Source organism: Martes martes (assembly GCF_963455335.1).
Source record: "Martes martes genome assembly, chromosome: 10".
NCBI classification, from domain to species: domain Eukaryota; kingdom Metazoa; phylum Chordata; class Mammalia; order Carnivora; family Mustelidae; genus Martes; species Martes martes.
Window position 1 is genome coordinate 7,575,787 of NC_137898.1, and position 17,904 is coordinate 7,593,690.

Below are 17,904 nucleotides of genomic sequence, written 5' to 3' on the forward strand. Positions count from 1 at the left end.
CCAGTGTATGACCCCCAGGAAAACCCAGTACCCTATGTTGCATGTGACTTGCTGGCCACAGAGCCCAGATTGGCTGGGATGAATCTGGGGGAAGGAGGGAGTGTGGGGTCTTGGCAGCACGCTATCTTGGGGACAGAGTGGGAGCAGTGAGGGGCAGAGATGGCAGCTGGTATGGAGGACGTGGGTGAGTGCAGGACACCCTCAGGAGATGCTGTCAAAGCCGTGGACAGAGCAGGGCCTAGGGAAAGCTCCTAGAGAAGCTAGGCACGTAGGGACAGGGCTAAGACCTGGATGTGGAGGCCAGGACACAGCTGGGGTAGAAGGACGAGGGCAAGAGTCAATGTGACTAGGCCTGGGAGGGCTCTGGAGCTTGGGGAAGACTGCACAGGGGGAGCCTCTGTGCCCCCAGGACCTAAAGAACCAGTATGTTGGAGCAAATGGTTGCAGAGGGCTCAGGCAGGGCAGGACTTGTCTGTGGCCCAAGGCCTAAAGCCCTTCCCCCTGCCCCCCCCCCCAAGTCTATCTGGGGGTGAGAAAGAGAATAGAAAGATAAGATCTGTGCCCTGATTTGCCTGATCAGCCCCTCTAGGGCATGACGAGCCCCCTAGCGTGGGACTCCTCCCTGGGCCCTAGCATCCTGGGCCCTAGGTATGGGCAGCCAGTTGAGGGGCACAAGCCTGCCCAGGACAAGCCTGATCCTGAAGCTTCCAGGAGCTGCTGGTGGCCCCATGGAAGATGGAAGGTAGAGATGGCTGCGGGGGAGGGCTGGGGCCACGAAGCAAGGCGCCTAGCAGGCTAAACTCCGCAGCGCCTGCTGTCTTAGGCCAGGAGAGGGAGGCCATTCAGAATCCAGGTGCTCTGGCCCATGAGAGCGGCTCCCATGCCATCCCCGGATACCAGGCACCATGCTGGGTGCTAAGGAAATGGGCCTCAAGCCTTCCTGGAAGAGGAGGTATTTGGTTGGGCAAGGTGTTCTCTGAACAGAAGGCAAAGTTCAGGAAGAGGGGAGGGGGTATGGTCCAGCAGGGAGGGGAACCGTGCCATCATTGGACACAGGCTGCCAGCCTCCCACCAGGAGCTGAAGCTGAGTGTTGTCCTTACCCAGGGACCAGGGTGCTGGGCCATCCGTAGTGGGTCCAGAGCTCAGGAGGGGCCAGAGGGACAAATTACTCGGATGAGTAATTACTCGGATGAGTAACCTCCATAGGCTGGAGGTCTGTGGGAGCCCGGCCTTGGCCTCACCCTGGGCCTGGAGCCCAATACTTTAATTTTATAGATGAGGAAGCTGAGAAGAGTGAGAGAAGCATGTCCACAGTCACACAGCATGGCCTCCCAGGTTAGCAACCGAGCTGAGAGTCAAGCAGATTACTGTGGGCATGGGGAGGGTGAATCAGACCTTTCCAGGCTCCTTGAGAGACTCCGCCCTAGTGGTCTTGGGAAGTCCTGCCCACCCCAGGCCTCCGAATCCTCCTCCATAAAAGACCGATGGTGGATGGTCCCAGCTCCACAGGACCTGCTTGTCTGTTTTTGGCTCAGTTTCTCAGTGTGGCGGCGCCCCAGAAAGGCCAGGTGCCCTGGGGCTTCACGGTCTGGGGTGCAGGTGAGCCCTCGCCCAGGGGGAGAGTGGAGTCTGGTGGGAGGAGCAGCCTGAGGAGCTTGGCAAGCTACAAGTTCAATGGCCAGATCTTGGCTGTGGCTGGCTGGTGTGGCCAAGGACAGCGCTGCCCGGTTGCTGGAGCTTGGGACGTGAAGATCAGCAGTGTTTGAGCAGCAAGCACAGACACTGGCGGGCTCAGGGTGCAGGAACAGGAGGAGGGACGGAAAGATGTGGCAGTGGCACGTGGCTGGTCTGGCTGCAGTGGGGCCCTGGGATACTTCCAAAGGAGGGGGTAGGGGTTGTGGAGTCATGAAAACCACACCCTGCAGAGACCAGGGTTAGGGCAGGGCTTGGGTGGAGGGAGAGCTAGAGAGGAAATCTTCAGCCCCAACCAGACCCAGAGGTGCCCCTCTAACAGGAGGAAGACTTCCCCTAAGCCCCCTAGAGCCAGACTCCTGCTGGCTCTACCCCACACCAGTGGGTTGCAGTATTTGGGAAGGGGTAGTGGGCTGATGGAAGTTGTAGTTGTTGACCCAGGGGCTGATGGGAATTGTAGTCCATATCCCTCCAAGAGCTAATGGGAGTTGTAGTTCCCACCTTTTAGGGCTGATGGGAATTGCAGTTTATGCCCAGGGTACCTCAGTTATGAGACCTAGGGGGAGAGGAGACCTAATGAGCCCCCACAAATCTTGCCCACTAGTGTCCCCCCACCCCAACCCCTGTCCGGGGCCCTGTATTAGCAAGTGCTTCCTTCCCAGATGGCTGTGTATGTATTTTCTTTTCTTTTTTTGCTTTCTTCTTCTTTCCGTTGTTTTATTATTGTTTTAACAATAATAAGAGGGCCAGAGGCAGTCAAGCCCTGGTCAGGTCCTGGCGGCCCATGGGGGTTCTGGGGAGGGGGAGGGGGGAAGCCAGTGGGGGTCAGAGGTGGAGGGTGAAGACAGAGAAAGTCGGGGAATTAGGGTTAGCTCAGGACTCATGTGTCCCCAGTGCACTTCCCTCCCTCATTCCCACCCCCTCCCCACCTCCCTGCCTCTACATGGCTTCTCACCACCTTGCCCAAAGTCCTATGGGACAGGACCCTTCTCCAGCGTGTCTGTCTCCTCCTTGCCCACTCTTTCTCATGGACCTTGTCACCTCCCACCTTCAAGTTCTCATCTTCCCATGGCCGGCTAGCAATCAGCCTTCAAAGCTTCCCGTGATCATCCCCTCTCAAGTCCTCTCACCCATGTAGCTGCCAGCCATGTACCTCTTCCCCCAGCCCTCCTTCCCACTGCTCTCCCCCACCCCCCCACCCCCCACACACGCTGACACCAAGTGGTGGTAACAGTTTCTCAATGCCAGCCTGCACTGTGTAGATTTTAGCTTTGTGTTTAATGAGGGGGAGAGGGCACAAGTGAGGGAGGAGAGAGAGTATTCAGGAGGAAGCAAGATGTCCAGGGAGAGAAGAGTGAGGGAGGGAGATACCAAACAGATAGACAGAAAACGTGGTACGGAAAAGTTGTTTTTTTTCTTATTTTTTCCGGGAGAACCCGCTTACACAGCTCTGTTTGTAATTTTTTTCTTCATGCTAAAATCACACGGCCTATTTGTTGATGTAAGTTGCCTGAATTCCGTGGTATGCTATCTTCTTTTTTAAAAACAAAAGAAAAAAAAAACAAAAGCAAAAAAAGAGAAAAATCTAGAAAAAAAAAAAAACCCTAAAAGATACTGTTGTTAGGTTTGTTTAAATGCTGCTCTTGTATCTGTTTTTAAGCCTTAAACCGGTAGAGTTTTTTTTTTTTTTCCATTTCTTTTCGATTTCCTTTTCCTTTCTGTTCCTTTTGGTTTCTTAAGACAAACAAAAGACCAAAACCCAGTGAGCCACAGAGCCCGTGCGTGGGGCGCCCAGGGCATTTGAGCCGCTGCCCGCTTAAAGCGCAGTGCTCCGGCCGGCTGGCGGGCGGGCGCGGCCCGCTCTAGTCTCCGCCAAAGCCAATTGGAACCGATTTGGGTGTGTGAGGCTGTTGTTTCTCTCTCGTGCCGGCCGCCTGCACCCCGGGCCCTCGCTGACACCCTGTTTTTTCTCTTCTCTCTCTTGTTCTAGGAGGAGAGTTAATATTGCCCATTATCACGGAGGACTCCTTAGACCCCCCTCCCGTGGCCACCCGGTCCCCCTTCGTGCCCCCACCCCCCACCTTCTATCCTTTCCTCACGGGCGTGGGCGCCACCCAAGACACCCTGCCCCCGCCTGCGGCCCGCCGCCCGCCCGCCGGGGGCCCGTGCCAGGCCGAGCAGGACGACAGCGACTGCGAGGAGCCCATCGAGGCCTCCGGCTTTGCGTCCGGGGAGGTCTTTGACTCCAGCCTCCCCCCCACGGACGACGAGGACTTTTACACCACCTTCCCCTTGGTCACGGACCGCACCACCCTCCTCTCGCCCCGCAAACCCGCTCCCCGGCCCAACCTCAGGACAGATGGGGCCACGGGCGCCCCCGGGGTGCTGCTGGCCCCCTCCGCCCCCGCCCCCAACCTGCCTGCGGGCAAAATGAACCACCGAGACCCGTTGCAGCCCTTGCTGGAGAACCCCCCCCTGGGGCCCGGGGCCCCCACGTCTTTCGAGCCGCGGAGGCCCCCTCCCCTGCGCCCCGGCGTGACCGCCGCCCCCGGCTTCCCCCGTTTGCCCACAGCCAACCCCACGGGGCCCGGGGAGCGCGGCCCGCCGGGCGCGGTGGAGGTGATCCGGGAGTCCAGCAGCACCACGGGCATGGTGGTGGGCATCGTGGCGGCGGCGGCGCTCTGCATCCTGATTCTCCTCTACGCCATGTACAAATACCGCAACCGCGACGAGGGCTCCTACCAGGTGGACCAGAGCCGGAACTACATCAGTAACTCGGCCCAGAGCAACGGGGCCGTGGTGAAAGAGAAGGCCCCGGCCGCTCCCAAGACGCCCAGCAAGGCCAAGAAGAACAAAGACAAGGAGTACTACGTCTGAGCCCCGGCACCGCGCCCACTGCCAGCTGTGCCCCTCCCGGGAGGGCCCGGGAGAAGGGTGCAGCCCTCTCCCTGCTGGAGCTCTGGGGACCCGCTCCCCGGCTGCCTCAGACTTCTCTCACGAAGAGGAAACGCAAAAAAACAAAACAAAAAAAAAACCAACAAAAAAACAAAACAAAACAAAAACAAAAAAAAAAAAAGAAAGAAAAAAGAAAGGAAAGAAAAAATGAAAAGAAAGAAAAAAAATGAAAAGAAAGAAAGAAAAAAGAAAAAAACAGAAAAGGAAACCCCGTGCTCGTCCCCTTCCTCCGGCCGTCCAGTGAGGCGGCGCTGTCCGTCCTGGGGCGGTCTGTCCCTCTCCGCTCTGCGCCCGCCCCGGGCAGGGCACGTGCTCACAGCCCTGGGTTGATTTATTTTTTTAAGGGGGGAGGGTAGTTTTATTTTGGTGGGGTTGGGCGGGAAGGAAGGCTGGGGGTTTTGTAACGTGTCCACTACTCGTCTTGTTCATTTCCTCCATTTTTCTTCCTCCCTCCGTCCCTCCTGCCTTCCTTCTCTTCCCAAGCCCTCCGGCCCCCATCCCAGGCTTGCTGTGTCTCTCTGTCCCCACCCTCCCTCTCCACTTCTTTTTTTGTGTGTCTGGTTTCTCCCTTTCCTACCTTTGGGTTTCCAGAGTCGGTGGGAGAAGGGCGGGCGGGTGGGCCCAGTGGCCCAGCGGGAGGGGAGCAGGGGCGGGGCGGGGCAGTGGGGTGGCCCCCCCAAGCGCCCCCGACTCTGCCCACCAGGAGGAGGCGCTGGCCTGGTGCCGCCCAGGGAAGGGGCTCGGGGCCTGGAAAGGCCTGTTCTGTTGTGTGCCGCCGGGCGACGTGCATTGATGGGGAAGCTGCTGGAGGAGCAGGGGTGGGGGGGGCGGGTGGGAGGGAAAGGCAAATGCAGATATATATTAAAGACAAATTATCTAGATACCGCGAGCAGCAGCCTGTGGCACCCGTTGGGTGCGGGCATCAGGGAAGAGAGAGAGCCGGGCGTTGCCCGCTGACTGCTGGGGTCACTTCTCTGCCCACGGGCTCCCTGCTCCCCCAGTTTTTTTTCTCTCTTTGTTAACAAATGTGTCTGAGTCTTGGAAAACACCCCAACCCCGGAAATGTGTGGGAAAAGAAAACAAAAACTTTCCAAATCCAACGGTCCTGTGCAGTTTTTTGGGGGTTGGGTACTGTTGGGACGTCGGTCCTGGCTCTGGTCTGGGGTTTGGGCACAAACTGGCCAGTGAGAGCTGGTAAGTAGCCTCCAGAGTTTTGGGCTGAGCACGGTTTGGGGTTCCTGGGGGCGGCCTGTCTTTGTCTCACCCCCATGTCCCTCCTGGCCTGAGGATGGGGCTGGGGACCAGCTGGTGAGTGGCCTGGGACAGCCCACCCACCCGAGAGTCTCAGTGCAAATCCCCAGAGGCAAGAGCGTCATGTTGCGCCCTAGTGGTTAAAGTGTGTCTATGCTGTTTGTGCATGGGTCTTGCAAAGGTCCTGGGGTTTCTAAAGCCCTTGGGAAGCTGGTGTTATTCCCGGGTGACAAGAGCTTCAGTGGCTGAGTCTGCATTGACCCCCCAGTTCTGCCTAACTCCAGAGTCTGCTTTTTCTGCATCTCTAAGGATTTGGACCCTATCATCTGTAGCCCAACCCCCCCAACCCCCCACCTCCAGTCCGTGCTGGCTGACTGTGGGTAGGTCCTGGGGCTCCAGAACCTCACCCCCAGGTGTTTGCTCCTTCCTGGAGACTCTGAACAGGGCCACGGTCCCAAACACGCTGCGAGGCCGGTTTGTATTTGCTAAGCTCAGTGGCAAGGAGTAGAAACTTACAGGGAGGGCTGTACGTACCTGAGGCCCTGGGCCTGTGGGCATTCTCTGGGGAGCAGAGTGTGGGAGGTCCTCGTCTCTCACGTGGCAGTGGTGGATGGCCACGCCACTGGACACATGAGCTGTGACTCAGCCCTGCTTCTGCCACTCGGATCTCTTCCACTTTGTGCTGGGGGATCTCGCCTCCCTCTCCTGGCTCTGCTTTCTCCTGCCTTTGGCTCACCATCACCCTTCACCCCTCGGATCTGCTTCTCGAGCTTCCAACCACAGGTGGCCCTGTCGCCGGCCCGTTCCTTCTTGCAGCTTCCAGCTCACAAGTCTGGCCCTTTTTTAGGCGTGGATCCCTCTCACAGTCCTTGGGCTTGATGTCCACAGGAGCTGGGGCAACCCTGCCCCAGCTCCCCCGCCTGCCTTCCATCCTGGAATGAAGCTTTTGTTTGAGGATCCTCCTTAACCTGGGGTGTTTCCCCAGGGACCTTTGAGAGCTCTTCCCCAGACTCTTGTCACTGGCCGGAGAGTGAGCTCTCCTGCAACCTCCCCCCAGGTGTGGGTTTCCATAGACTTGGCCTCTCCTTGCCCTTCTGAACCAACCACCTGGGGGGAGGCATGGGCTCTGCTCGCCCCCCGCTGCTCACAGTCTTGGAACCTGAGGTCAGCTCTAACCCCCCCTGTGGAAGCCAGGGGGAGGCCCTGACTCAGGGCAGTCTTGCCAGGACATCCTGTCCCTGTGCCAGAGACGACCTTGCGCCTGGGTCTTTGACGGCTGCTCTCTTTGTCCAAGGGATGGAAACACCTCAGTTTCTTTTGCCCCATCAGCACTAGCCAAAGAAAACAAACAGAAACTGGTAGGAGTTCCATGGTGCCAAGAAGGGAACATTCTTTTCCAAAAATTTCTAGAATTTTCCTAAACAGTCTATCAGAGTAAGGGACCGGAAAGAGGGACAGTGCAGGAGTTGGAAGAACAGGTCCTGCTCACTGCCGCATGGCTGTAGGACTGGGTGTTTTCCTCTCTGTGTCGGGAGGCTAAGAGCTCCTGTCACTCGAGGGCTTGGTTGTAAGAGGAGAGATTTCTGGACTCTACCATTGACTCAGTTTATCCGTTTGTTAGATACGGTCTCCTCAGTCTCAGCTCCTTTGTCTGGGCGTCTGATGTTGAACTTAACACTGGGCCTGAGCTGAGCTTCTTGGGGTCTGGCTGGCCTGGCAGTGACCCCCAGGAGTGTGCCAACAGCGTCTGGGGGTGACTGGAACTCCAGGAACCTCGCTCTTGGACACGGGGTACTTGCAAGGATATGTCAGGAGAGTCCACTTGGGGAGGATCAAGGACAGAGTTGGGGAGGAAGCTCAAAGTGGGGTCTAGCTGATACCTTGACCTTGAAGACCACACAACCCCCCAGGGGAAGGAACACAAGCTCAGCCAGGGCTGGAACCCTTCTGGGAAGACATCCCTTTCCTGGATCCCTTTCGTATCTGGAGCCGAAGGAGCCTGCATTGTCCTCCCCACACCCCCTTCTGGGAGAGCTGCAGGCCTGGCTGGAGATAGGAGAATGGCCGGAGACGGTCCCGAGCCACTGTTCTGTCCCCAGTGCCTGAGGCCTCTACTGCCATGGGGGGCATGAGCCTGTGGGGGTAGTTGATGGGTTCTTCCTTCCCACACCCAGTTCCCTTGGCTCTTCCATTGCAGGGTGTCCCTGCTGCCTCTGGGCTCGGGAGCTACCTGTGGGGAGCATCAAAAGAGAGAGTGTGGCCCAAGGCCTGCTGTTTGTGGGATGGTGTCCAGCTGGAAAGTGGGCCTGTGACCACTGCCAAGAGAGCCCCCTCTCCCTTGGCCAGGCACCCACCCCGCCATGGTGATGATACCCCCTATCTGCCTGAGAGGGGCGGGGCCCTGGAACCTCCTAGCTTCTGGGTCCTGTTGAGTTCAGTGAGGGGAGGACGTGTTGGAAGCAGGTAGGTCCTGGGTTCTAGAAGGCTGGGACCCCCTGGAAGGGCGAGGAGCAAGGCTGCTCTGAATGTGGGCAGAGGGGTAGCTCTGGCCACTTGGTGAACCAGAGAACACTCTAGGAGAGAGGGGGAGCCATCTCTCACCAGCCCCGTGTTCTCTCTTCTGGAAGCTTCTGGACACCAGGGGGTCCCAAGAATGCCGAGCAAGGCTAAGGAAGTAGCTGGGGCTCAGCTGGGCAGCAGGCAGACAGGACGAAAAGTTCCGGGCAGGCTGAGACAAACTTGCCTTTGGGCAACTTTACAGACATGATCCCCACTGCCCTTGTCCTGGGGTTCTGCACTGAGGGGCAGCCTGTGATGGCTGAAAGACATGATCCCAACCTCTCTTCCCCCGAGAGGCCCCGGGCTGTGGAGCAAAGACCAGGCCAGTGAGTGATCCTGTCACTCACAGGAGCAGCTTTTCTGCGTGTGTGAGCACAAGTGTTCCCATCGCTGGTGTGTGTGTGAGTGTGTACACGCGTGCATCAGAGCACAGCCCTTCATGTAGCTGCCCAGAAACAGTGACCCAGGCAGAAGCAGAGGTCACCTGAGCACAGCTCTGGGGTGGTGGGGACCCCGATGGGTCGCAGATGGCTTCCGCCTGCACCCACGTTTGTGCTCGTCCACCCCCTTCCATCGGAGCCCTTGTCTGGGGTTTTCCTGTAGGGGGTGCCAGGGGACTCCACGGGGTCCTGGCTGGTTCTAAGAATGAGGTGTCAGCCTCAAGAGGCTTCACTGGCTGCCCGATGGTACGGTCTGAGGCCAGGGGACAGGGGGTGTCATAGCCAGGGTTCTGGAAACTGGGGCTGGGCTCTTGATTCTACCGCTCCCAGCAGCAGGTCGCAGGCAGTCGCTTTCTCCGAGCCTTACTTTCCCATCTGTAAAATGGGTTGTCTTCCTTGAAGGGTTTGGGAAAAGATAAAACGATGCTTTGAGGTACCGGGGGATGCCCAGCGCACAACCGGCTGGAAAGGGCCGACGCTCTGGCCCTCCTCAAGGGCCAGCTCCTTGAGGAGCTCCCCAGGGCTCTCTGCCATCCCCACCCCCACCCCAAACCCACGGCTTATCCCTGGAGTCAGCTAGCGGCTGTCATTTGTTCCTTTATTCCCTTTTGTCTCCCTCACACCAGTGGACCTCCTGCCAGGCTCTGTGTGGGAGCTGGGGTCGGGGGGTAAGCGGGCCACCCCAACCCTCTGGGAACGTTGAGGCTGGCCGGGTGGGACTCTGGTGCGGGGCCGCGACTGTGGATAAGGATTTCATTATGGCCTTGGGCTGGACCCTGGGCCCCCGGATGGAGGCCATTGTCCTCGGTCTGGGAGGGACTCGGTCAGGTAGAGAAGGGGTGGGGAGGGTTGGCTTTGTGGCTGTGGTGTGGAGAGGGGTGACCGGAGGCCAGAGCTGTCTTTTGGGAACCGCTGAGGATCTGAGACTTGTGCGGGGCTCTGGGGCCAGTGCGAGGAGCTGGGGAAGTTTTGACCTTGGGTGATGGTGCCCTCTGAGTTTGGAGGGGGCCCTGGGCAGCTGGGGGCCGTGAGCAGTGGGGAGGGGAGCAGGAGTGGTGACAGCTTCCCAGGGTCCCTGCTCCTTCTCGCAGTCACAAGGGAGGGTCCTGTGAGGGTGCACAGGGCAGCTGGCAGCCAGAAGCCATCCTCTCGGGCTTTCTCTGTTGAAGTGGCTCAGGCAGAGAGGGGCCGCCCCTGGGTCCTCTTCTAGAGATGGGGGCCTTTGCCGTCCTGCCTTCTCCAAAGGACAGAAGGTGCCCCTCCCCGTGTCTCTCTGCAGAATTCCGGGGAGGCTTAAAAGTGTGTGGATTTCAGGACAGCGGGTCCTGGAGTGCTGTGTGTCGCCTTCTTTACCGCCCTGTTCAGACACAAAAGACAAGAGGCTTGTGTCTCCTGGGTGCAGCGTGACCTCTGAGCCCTGCACTGTGGCCCTCCTGAGGACTGGGGCGGGACTCCTGCCCTGCTCTTCGGAGCCCAGGAAGGAGCTCCCTGAGAGCGTCCTGGGGAGAGGGTGACGGTGACAGCCCTGCCAGCCATCCAGGGGTTTCAGTGGGAGAGTCTGGGGCCTATGAGGCCACCCAACAATGCCCATCGCACCCTTGGCCCTCCCCTTTCCGAAGGACTACACGCATCCTTCCCCTTGACCTCTTGTAAGGTGGAGCGGAGGGCGGGCCATCTATCAGGGCCTCAGATGGTGGCATGAAGGGCAGGAGACCCAGCCTTTGGCCTCCCCTCTCCCACAGATGTACAGTGTGACTGAGCCAGACTTCTGCACCCTGGCTTCTCCCTCTGCCCAGGGGAGGGGGTGGGGGGCAGGGCTGCCCCATTCTGGGCTTCCCTGGGGGGACAGAGAAGGTGGTCCCGGGTGGAGTTCACTCACTGGTTCTGCACATCTTGAATGGTATCGGGCAGCGGCAGGCTCTGGGTCTCCGGGAGCAGGAGGGCAGCCAGGCCGCTGAGCACGGGCACCCCGCCGTATACCAGCAGGGGCAGCGAGCGCCCGTGGATGGCCAGCAGCCGGACCAAAGGCCCCAGGATCGCTCCCCCGCGGGCTGCCATCTGGCCCAGACCCACCGCGGTCATCCTGTTGTCGCAGACACACCGGTGAGGGCCCCCCCACCCCATCCAGGGTGGCCCAGGGGTCCAGGCTGAGCCCTGGGTGGCCCTGAGACCACGTGGAAGGGAGATGACGGTGGGAACGGCCGAGGCTGGGGAAGGCTGTCCCCATTGTGCCCTCCCAGCCCCGGGCGCCCCCTTACCTGAGGACGGTGGGGAAGAGCTCCCCGGTGTAGATGCTGACGCATGTGAAAGCAGCCCCCACGCTCCCAAGCCCCAGCACGGCAAGGGCTGAGCGCAGGGCCCCCATCTCTGCGGACAGAGATGGGCTTAAGCAACGCTGGTGGTGGGGGCCCCGAGATCAGATGGGGGCTCTCTCCAGCCCAGGCCCCTCCCCGACCTCCCAATGTCTGTGACTCAGCTCTACCTGGGTGTCCCCAGAGCACGTCCCGAGTGACCTCATGGCTACATTCACTGTCCCCAAACTGCCACCCACCCTGACACCCGGAGCAGACCCCGGGAACACTCCTGGACCCCCTGCTCCCCACCTTCCCCCTGCACCCGGGCTCTGAGCCATCTTTCCCGGAGGCCCTGGCAGCCTCCTTCCTAACTGGGCCCCCGCTCTGGTCCAGCGCCCTCTGTTCCTGGCTCAGCAACCCCCCAGGTCAGAAAGCCTCGCGTGCCTGCCATGCTCACTGAGGGGCACGAGCGTGTTGGCCAAGATGCAGAGTCCTGACAGCACCAGGGACCCGGCCTGGGTGGGCCGGCGGCCCAGACGGTTCAGCAGCAGCAGGGAGACTATCTTGGCCGGGATGTCCACGACCCCAATGAGGACCTGGAGCAGGAAAATGTTGCTACCCAGAGCCTGCAGATCCAGGGCCAGGCCGTAGAAGGTGAAGCCAAAGGCGAACCTGCGGGGGGGCCGGTGGCGTCAGGCTTGGGGAGAGCTGCCCAACGGCTCGTGTGTTCCCAGACCCGTTTCCACCCTCCTCCTGCAGGCTCCGTGTAGCGGTGGGGTGGCCTCTGTAGACCACCTTTCCCTGGGCCTCTCTGTGAGGTTGGGCCAATGGGGAGCCCTGATGGGAGGCACAGGTGCACCGGCCCTGGGAAGCCTGGGTGGGATATTCCCTCCTCCCTCCCTCTGGGTGCCACGTCCTGTCCCATCCACGGCTGCGGCTTCTGCTGAGTGTGTCTTTCCCCTGCGACCTCAGCGATGCCAGTCCTTGCCGGGTGGCACTGGCTCTTGGGCTCTGATAATCCCCCTCCCTCCTCCCTGGCCCCTCCAGACCGGGCGGGTGGGCACTCTCCTTCCCAGCCGGCTGGGTGGTTCAGTACCCGCCCCCCAACTTCCTCCTGGAGCCTGACCACTAGAGGGGAGGTGGCCGTGCTGGCAGGACCGTGGGCCGACAGAGGAGTCATTAGAGGCCCCTTGACTGGATGCCAGCCAGAGCCCTGATTCCAAGGTCCCCAGTGGGGGTGGTGAGGGGTGCCAGGGACAGCCCGAGGCAGGCCAGAGGCAGAGGCTGGAGCGCCAGGCAGGGCGGGGTTAAAGGGGCGTCTGTCTACCAGCACAGAGTGGAGACGCAGGTCCGCAGGCGCAGTCCAGGCGTGCAGAACAGGGCTCCCAGGCTGGGGGGGGCCTGGCCTCCACTCAGCTCCTCCTGCATGGCTGACAGCAAGACCTGCAGGGGTGGGGTGGGGGTGCCCCGTCAGCACTGGGAGCCCTGCGCCAGCCCTCCTCCCCCTGACCCTCCTCCTCGGGGGCTGTGCGGGGCGGGGGGGGGGGCAGGGGCAGGGTCTGAGGGTTGAGTTCACCTCGGGGGTCAGCGCATCCTCCGCCTCCCTCTTCCCGTTGATGGCGGCCACCCTCCGCAGCTCCCGCAGGCCCCGCTCCAGCCTGCCTGTGATGAGAAGCCATCGGGCAGACTCTGCCAGCCACCTGCAGGGGGTCAGGGGGGACATGGGAGGGGGCACTGCCTGTGGCTCCCAGGGCCTGGCCCGCACAGCCTCACTGCTCCTCTGTCTCCTTCTGTCCTCGGGGGTGGTATCTCTGGTTCCCAGAGACCCCAGGCTCAGGGAGGCCATGCCATTTGACACCCTCCTCTCCCTACAGGCCACCCCACCTGTCTTTTTCCTTCTCCCTCTCGGATTGTGGTGGGGAGGCCCTGTCCCCGCCCCCTGCCACCCACACGGTGGCCTTTCCCTTGCCTCACCTGGTAACCAGGCCTGGAGGAACCCGGGTGCCATAAGGACCCCCCAGTGGTTACAGGACAGCAGACCTGTGAGATGCCCCCGCTCCCGCCCCGCCAGGGTCCCCTCCTGTCCGGGGCCTCCCTGCGGTCACACAGCCTTCTTGCCCTAACTGTCTCCTCCCTCAGGGGCCCCTCCTTGCAAACAACTTCATGCCCAGCCAGGGGCTCAGGCCTGGGGCAGGGTCTTTGGTCCTGATGTCACCAGGCCCCTCCACCTGCCCCCAGGCAGTCACCAATTCCTGTCACCCTCCAGTACCCCTTGCACCTGACCCCTCCCCACTGCCCTTGCCTCACTTTTGACCCTGTCGCCCGTGCCAGGACGTTAGCGAACCCGACACATCCCAGCTCCCCTTCCTCACACCAGGACCCAGCCCCTAACACTAACCTCACCCCTGCAGCCCTCAACAGCAGCCCAGACTGCTTGCACTGGCCCAGCCCACCGAGTTGCCTGTCGTGCCCACCACACTCCACTGGCTCCTGCCTCTGGGCCTCTGCTCAGGCAGCCCCCCCACCCCCAGCCAGGCCCCCCTTTCTCCCAGGAGCAGCAGCCAGGGGTGGGGCCGTCTGCTCCAAGCGTACGGGGCCCTGAGGTCCTCCAGGGTTGACAGAACCAGGGAGAGAAGGGGGACTCAAGGTACACGTTAGAGGTAGAGTTGACAAGACCCAGTGACCTGCCGAACTTGAGGTGGGGGGACAGGGAGGGATGGGGAGGAGGTGTCATGGTGACCCTAACTCTGGGACTGGTGGGTGGAGGCTGCTATCCCTGCTACAGAAACCTTGGAACAGAGCCGGTGTGGGGGTGTGATGCCAAGACCCTGTCATGGAGATGTCACACAGCGGGTGGGAAATGGGAGGCTAGAGGCCCGGGAAGAAGCAGGACCCATGAAGGAATTCGGGGTCTGCAGCACGTGGAGGGAGTCAGAGCTGGGGGCCCCCGGTTGGGTGTCCTGGGAGAGAGCACTGGCCTAGGAGCACCCCCCTCACCGCTGTAGGGGCCATGAGCCATGGGAGGCCAGCATCAGCCTCAGACAGCCAGGAGGGGTGCTCTGGACTCCACATCGTTGACCTTCGCCTTGGCCCCCCTCCCTCCCGCCTCCACTCTGCTGGTACGGGGCTCCTGTCAGGCAACACCATCTCCTCTCTGGGCCAGCGCACCAGGTGTGGTTGTCTCCTGCTCCGGAGAGTGACTGTGAGTTAGGTGCTTGAGGCTCTGCTGTAAGAGCTTTCGGCTCTATCCTGTTGGACTTGGAGATGTGTGTGAGTCAGCCCTCCTCCCAGTGCAGGAGCCCCGTCCTCCCCTGGGCTTCTGCTGGCCTTCCCTCTGCAGTGACCGCAATGGCCACGCAACTAAGTTGCTGGGTCGGTAGGTGAACGACCAGGCTCAGCTCTACCCTAAAGAGCATCCAACCATCCATCCATCCACCCGTCCATCCCTTCCACCCACCCATCCACTCACTAGTTTATCATCCATCCATCTATCTGTCTGTCTGTCTGTCTATCCATCCATCCATCCATCCATCCAGGAGGCCATCCAACAAATATTTACTCTGTACCTACTCTATCTCAGGAGTTCACCAAGAGCCATGCCTGATTTATTTCAGGGCAGCGCAAGGGCTCCCTGACCTCTCACACACGAGAGCCCTGTGTGGGTGCCGGGAGTCCCCTCTGACCACTGGGTCTCCATCCCTGTTCTTTAGTAACAAGGTCGGTACGTAAGGCTGCCCGGGGCTGTGTGTGCGCATCTGCGTGCTGTATCTTTGCATCTTACCCCACACATGCCAAGGCAAGCAGGGACTCAAGACGGAAAAGGGCCCAGAGCTGATGGGAAAGAAGGGCTGGCAGAAGGATGAGTAGAGGAGGAGGCACTGGGAGGAGTAGGGAGGGGAATGGCACCTCGGGCACTTGGGTGAGCATCGTGAGCCGGTGGCCATCAGTGGAGCCAGGCCCCTGGGCCTCCCGTCTGGCTGTGCTCCCGGCCTCCTGCACCCCCAGACCTCTGCTCGCGGGGTGGAGGGGGGGCAGGTCTCTGAGGAGGGGGGATGGCACCCACCAGGAGTACACGAAGCAGAGGAAGAAGGGGGCGGAGACCACCAGCTGCAGCAGGGCCCAGTCCCGCACGCCGTAGGCCACGGCGGCCATCAGGACGTGGCCGAAGCTGAAGCCCAGGGAGTTCACGGTCATCACCAAGGCTCGGGCGCGCGCCGACGTCCACTCCATCACTGTAAGGAGACCGCCAGGGTCAGCGGGGAGCCTGAGCCAGCCTTCCCTGCAGGGCCCGGGTCAGGGGACCTACGGAGCGTGCTGGTGTTCATCATGACGCCTGCCACGCCGAAGGCCGCCAGGAAGCGGAGCAGGCAGTACACCGGGAAGGTGGGTGCGAAGGCGGCGGCCGTGCCCGACACGGCCATCTGAAGGTAGTTCCAGGTGAGCACCAGCCTACGCCCGAACCTGCTGGCACACAGACACACGGGCGGTGGCTGGATCTGCGGCGCCCCGCAGCACCAGCCACTGGGCTCTGGACGCCCTTGGGCTTGCCTGTCGGGCAGAGGCGGAAGGGACCCGAGTTATCCACCCACAGAAGGGTTGGCTGCACCAGCAGAGTCCCCAAAGTCCAGGCAGCTCGAAGGCGCGCTGGGCACAGAGGAGCCCCCTGCCAGCGGGAGCAGCACCGGAAGGCAGGCTCGGGGCTCAGCGGATTTCAGCAGTGAACGCAGGGTCGGGCAGATGACCCTCTCCAACCCCAGAGACTTGGGGAAGCCACGGCCCAGAGTGAGTCTGAGGTTTGCCCAGTGCCAGAGCCAGGTGTCAGGAACAAGACCCATGCAGATGTTCTGGCTGGCAGCGGGGCACTATGGGAGCGTGGGGGGCAGGGCGCGAGGGAAGGGGGGCTGCCAGAGCCGGGGGCACTCACCTGTCGGAGGTGTGGCCACACACGGCAGCTCCAACCAGGATTCCAGACAGGTAGATAGACTGGGCCATGGGCTTCAGGGCGTGGGAGTCACATACCAGGTCCCACTGGTGAGAGAGGAGTGGGAGCTGAGCCCAGAAGGGAGGGGGCACAGGCGCTGGGTGGGAAGGCCCCTGTGAGCTAGGTGGGGGCGGGTGGCCTGCGGACCTCTAGGGTGGTAGGGCTGGGCTGTCACCCTGTTGTCCTCTGGTCCAGGGTCAAGCCCTCTCTAGACTCATTTGCTCTCCCCTGCCGCACCCACTCTGCAGGGCGACCCTGAGCCGGGGCCTTGTCCCCACTCTCCTGGGCTTCCCTGGTTCTACAAAGAGCCCCCTTCCCCTTGCTGGGATGGGCTGCCCCTCCCTCTTGCCCAGATTTGATTGGACTCTGGGGGTCACCTGCCCCCTGAGACAGGCGGTGGGGAGAGCTTCCTGAGTCACGGCTAATCAGGTCCCGCCTGGCTCTTGGTACCTTCCACTCTTCCATAAGCCCAAGTCCCCTGCTGACTCCCCAGAACCCCCTCTCCCGTAGGGCAGGAGATGTGCTGGAAGAGGGCCTGGAAGCCCACCTGTGGTGAGTGAGGAGGTGGGTCCCTCCCAGGACTGGGCCATTCTGAGTCCAGTCAAATATGAGCTCTGACCTTGGCTTCTCAAGTGCCGGGACTCGGGGAAGGTGTCAGGAGATGCTCTTACCTTGTCCACGATGGTGGAGGTGAAGGTGCTGTGGTCGTAGACCCAGCCGTCCACGCACGGCTCCGTGGCAGCCTCGCTCCAGTTGGTGGCCGTGGCGTTGGGGTCCAGGAGCTGCCACTGTGGTTGGCGGAAGCGGCGACACTGGTGGGGTTCACGGTTGGGGCCCGGTGGGATAGAAATGGTCAGGAGGTCCTTGGGGCCCAGGGCCCCAGGAACACTGGCCTGGGCAGTGCTGTTGTCCAGGAGGGGCACCCAGCAGCGGTGGTTGGGCACGGCGGCCGAGAAGTTCTCCAGCATGCTCTGAGTGGTCAGCCACACAATGGGGACCACCAGAGCCACCATCTGGATAACCTGGAACCTGCCCAGGCCACCCACTTGGTCCAGGAGCTCAGAAAATGCCATGGAGCCCACTCAGAGGGACCAATGGAGTACCCACTTCACAGAAGCTGGCCCGGGGCCAAGGAGCCGATGCGGGGGGGTTGTTTCCCCCACAGTAGCACCTGCTTCGTCAGCCAAGAAGTCTGGAGCATGGCAGAGGCCACCCGCCTCGCTGACTCTGGATCAGGGCTCTTCGGAAGTCTGTCCAGCAATGGTCACTCGGGGTGGCTCCGACTGGGACCAGGCGCCATGAGGTGTGATCCTGAAGCTGCCAGCATCCTTCCAGAGGCGCAGCTGGCCCCAAACCTCTAGGAGAAGCTGATTATAGGAAGTGGGGAACATTGGAGACTGAAAGCACCCAGACTGGAATTAAACTGTGACCAGGTGACATTTATGAAACAGGGGTCAGAAATCAGTCAAAGTTTAACCCAGCTCTGAGGGAGGCCCAGGGGCAGAGCACAGTGGTTCCTGCCTGGCGGGGAGGCCTGGCCAGGGGCACCCGGTCTCTGACAGGTGTGGGGGAGGCTTTGGCAGAGCTGCTGCCGTCCCCCAGCGTCCCTGACCGCCTCACAGTGGGGACTATCCAGGGCTCATGCAGAGAGCTGCTGGCCGGGGACCTTACTGATCCTGGGACTGGTGTGAGCCAGGAATGACATCTGTGGACTGTGAGGACTTCAGCTTG

At 61.1% G+C, this 17,904-nt stretch overlaps 2 protein-coding genes across 17 annotated transcripts in view; one reads left to right on the forward strand and one right to left on the reverse strand.

Annotated features, from left to right (window-relative positions):
• The window catches only part of NRXN2 (neurexin 2), a gene marked incomplete at both ends in the record, with an annotated part of 96,448 nt that extends 91,744 nt beyond the window's left edge, over window positions 1–4,704 (forward strand). For 11 of the 15 annotated variants that reach the window (XM_080817168.1, XM_080817169.1, XM_080817172.1 and 8 more), the window contains one exon: window positions 4,266–4,704. In XM_080817168.1, coding sequence (XP_080673294.1) covers window positions 4,266–4,570 — 305 coding nt within the window. Of the gene's footprint in view, window positions 1–3,683 lie in introns of all 15 variants that reach the window. The other 4 variants (XM_080817159.1, XM_080817166.1, XM_080817167.1 and 1 more) reach the window with 1 other exon arrangement.
• A 4,773-nt stretch (window positions 4,705–9,477) lies between these two features.
• Window positions 9,478–17,679, reverse strand: SLC22A12 (solute carrier family 22 member 12). 2 transcript variants are annotated; one of them, XM_080817184.1, is made up of 10 exons: window positions 16,845–17,677; window positions 16,117–16,220; window positions 15,499–15,653; window positions 15,256–15,424; window positions 12,769–12,892; window positions 12,520–12,635; window positions 11,637–11,864; window positions 11,157–11,265; window positions 10,778–10,981; window positions 9,478–10,255 (listed from the first exon to the last, which is right to left on the reverse strand). In XM_080817184.1, exons 1-10 carry the CDS (start codon window positions 17,244–17,246, stop codon window positions 9,497–9,499), a joined length of 2,370 nt encoding a protein of 789 aa, XP_080673310.1. In that variant the 5' UTR covers window positions 17,247–17,677; the 3' UTR covers window positions 9,478–9,496. The 2 variants fall into 2 exon arrangements, with proteins under 2 accessions (XP_080673310.1, XP_080673311.1); XM_080817185.1 differs by having other exon boundaries at window positions 9,480–10,255; window positions 11,650–11,864; window positions 16,845–17,679.
• Window positions 17,680–17,904: the final 225 nt, after the last annotated feature.

What these genes read in the sequence shown, in the direction of transcription:
- SLC22A12 (XM_080817184.1), bottom strand. Translation starts at nt 17,246, where the DNA reads ATGGCATTTTCTGAGCTCCTGGACCAAGTGGGTGGCCTGGGCAGGTTC. An exon ending in CCTCCACCATCGTGGACAAG is followed by an intron (nt 16,221 to 16,844) that starts GTAAGAGCATCT and finishes CTCTCTCACCAG; the next exon opens with TGGGACCTGGTATGTGACTC. An exon ending in CTCTTCCCCACCGTCCTCAG is followed by an intron (nt 10,982 to 11,156) that starts GTAAGGGGGCGC and finishes CTGCGACAACAG; the next exon opens with GATGACCGCGGTGGGTCTGG.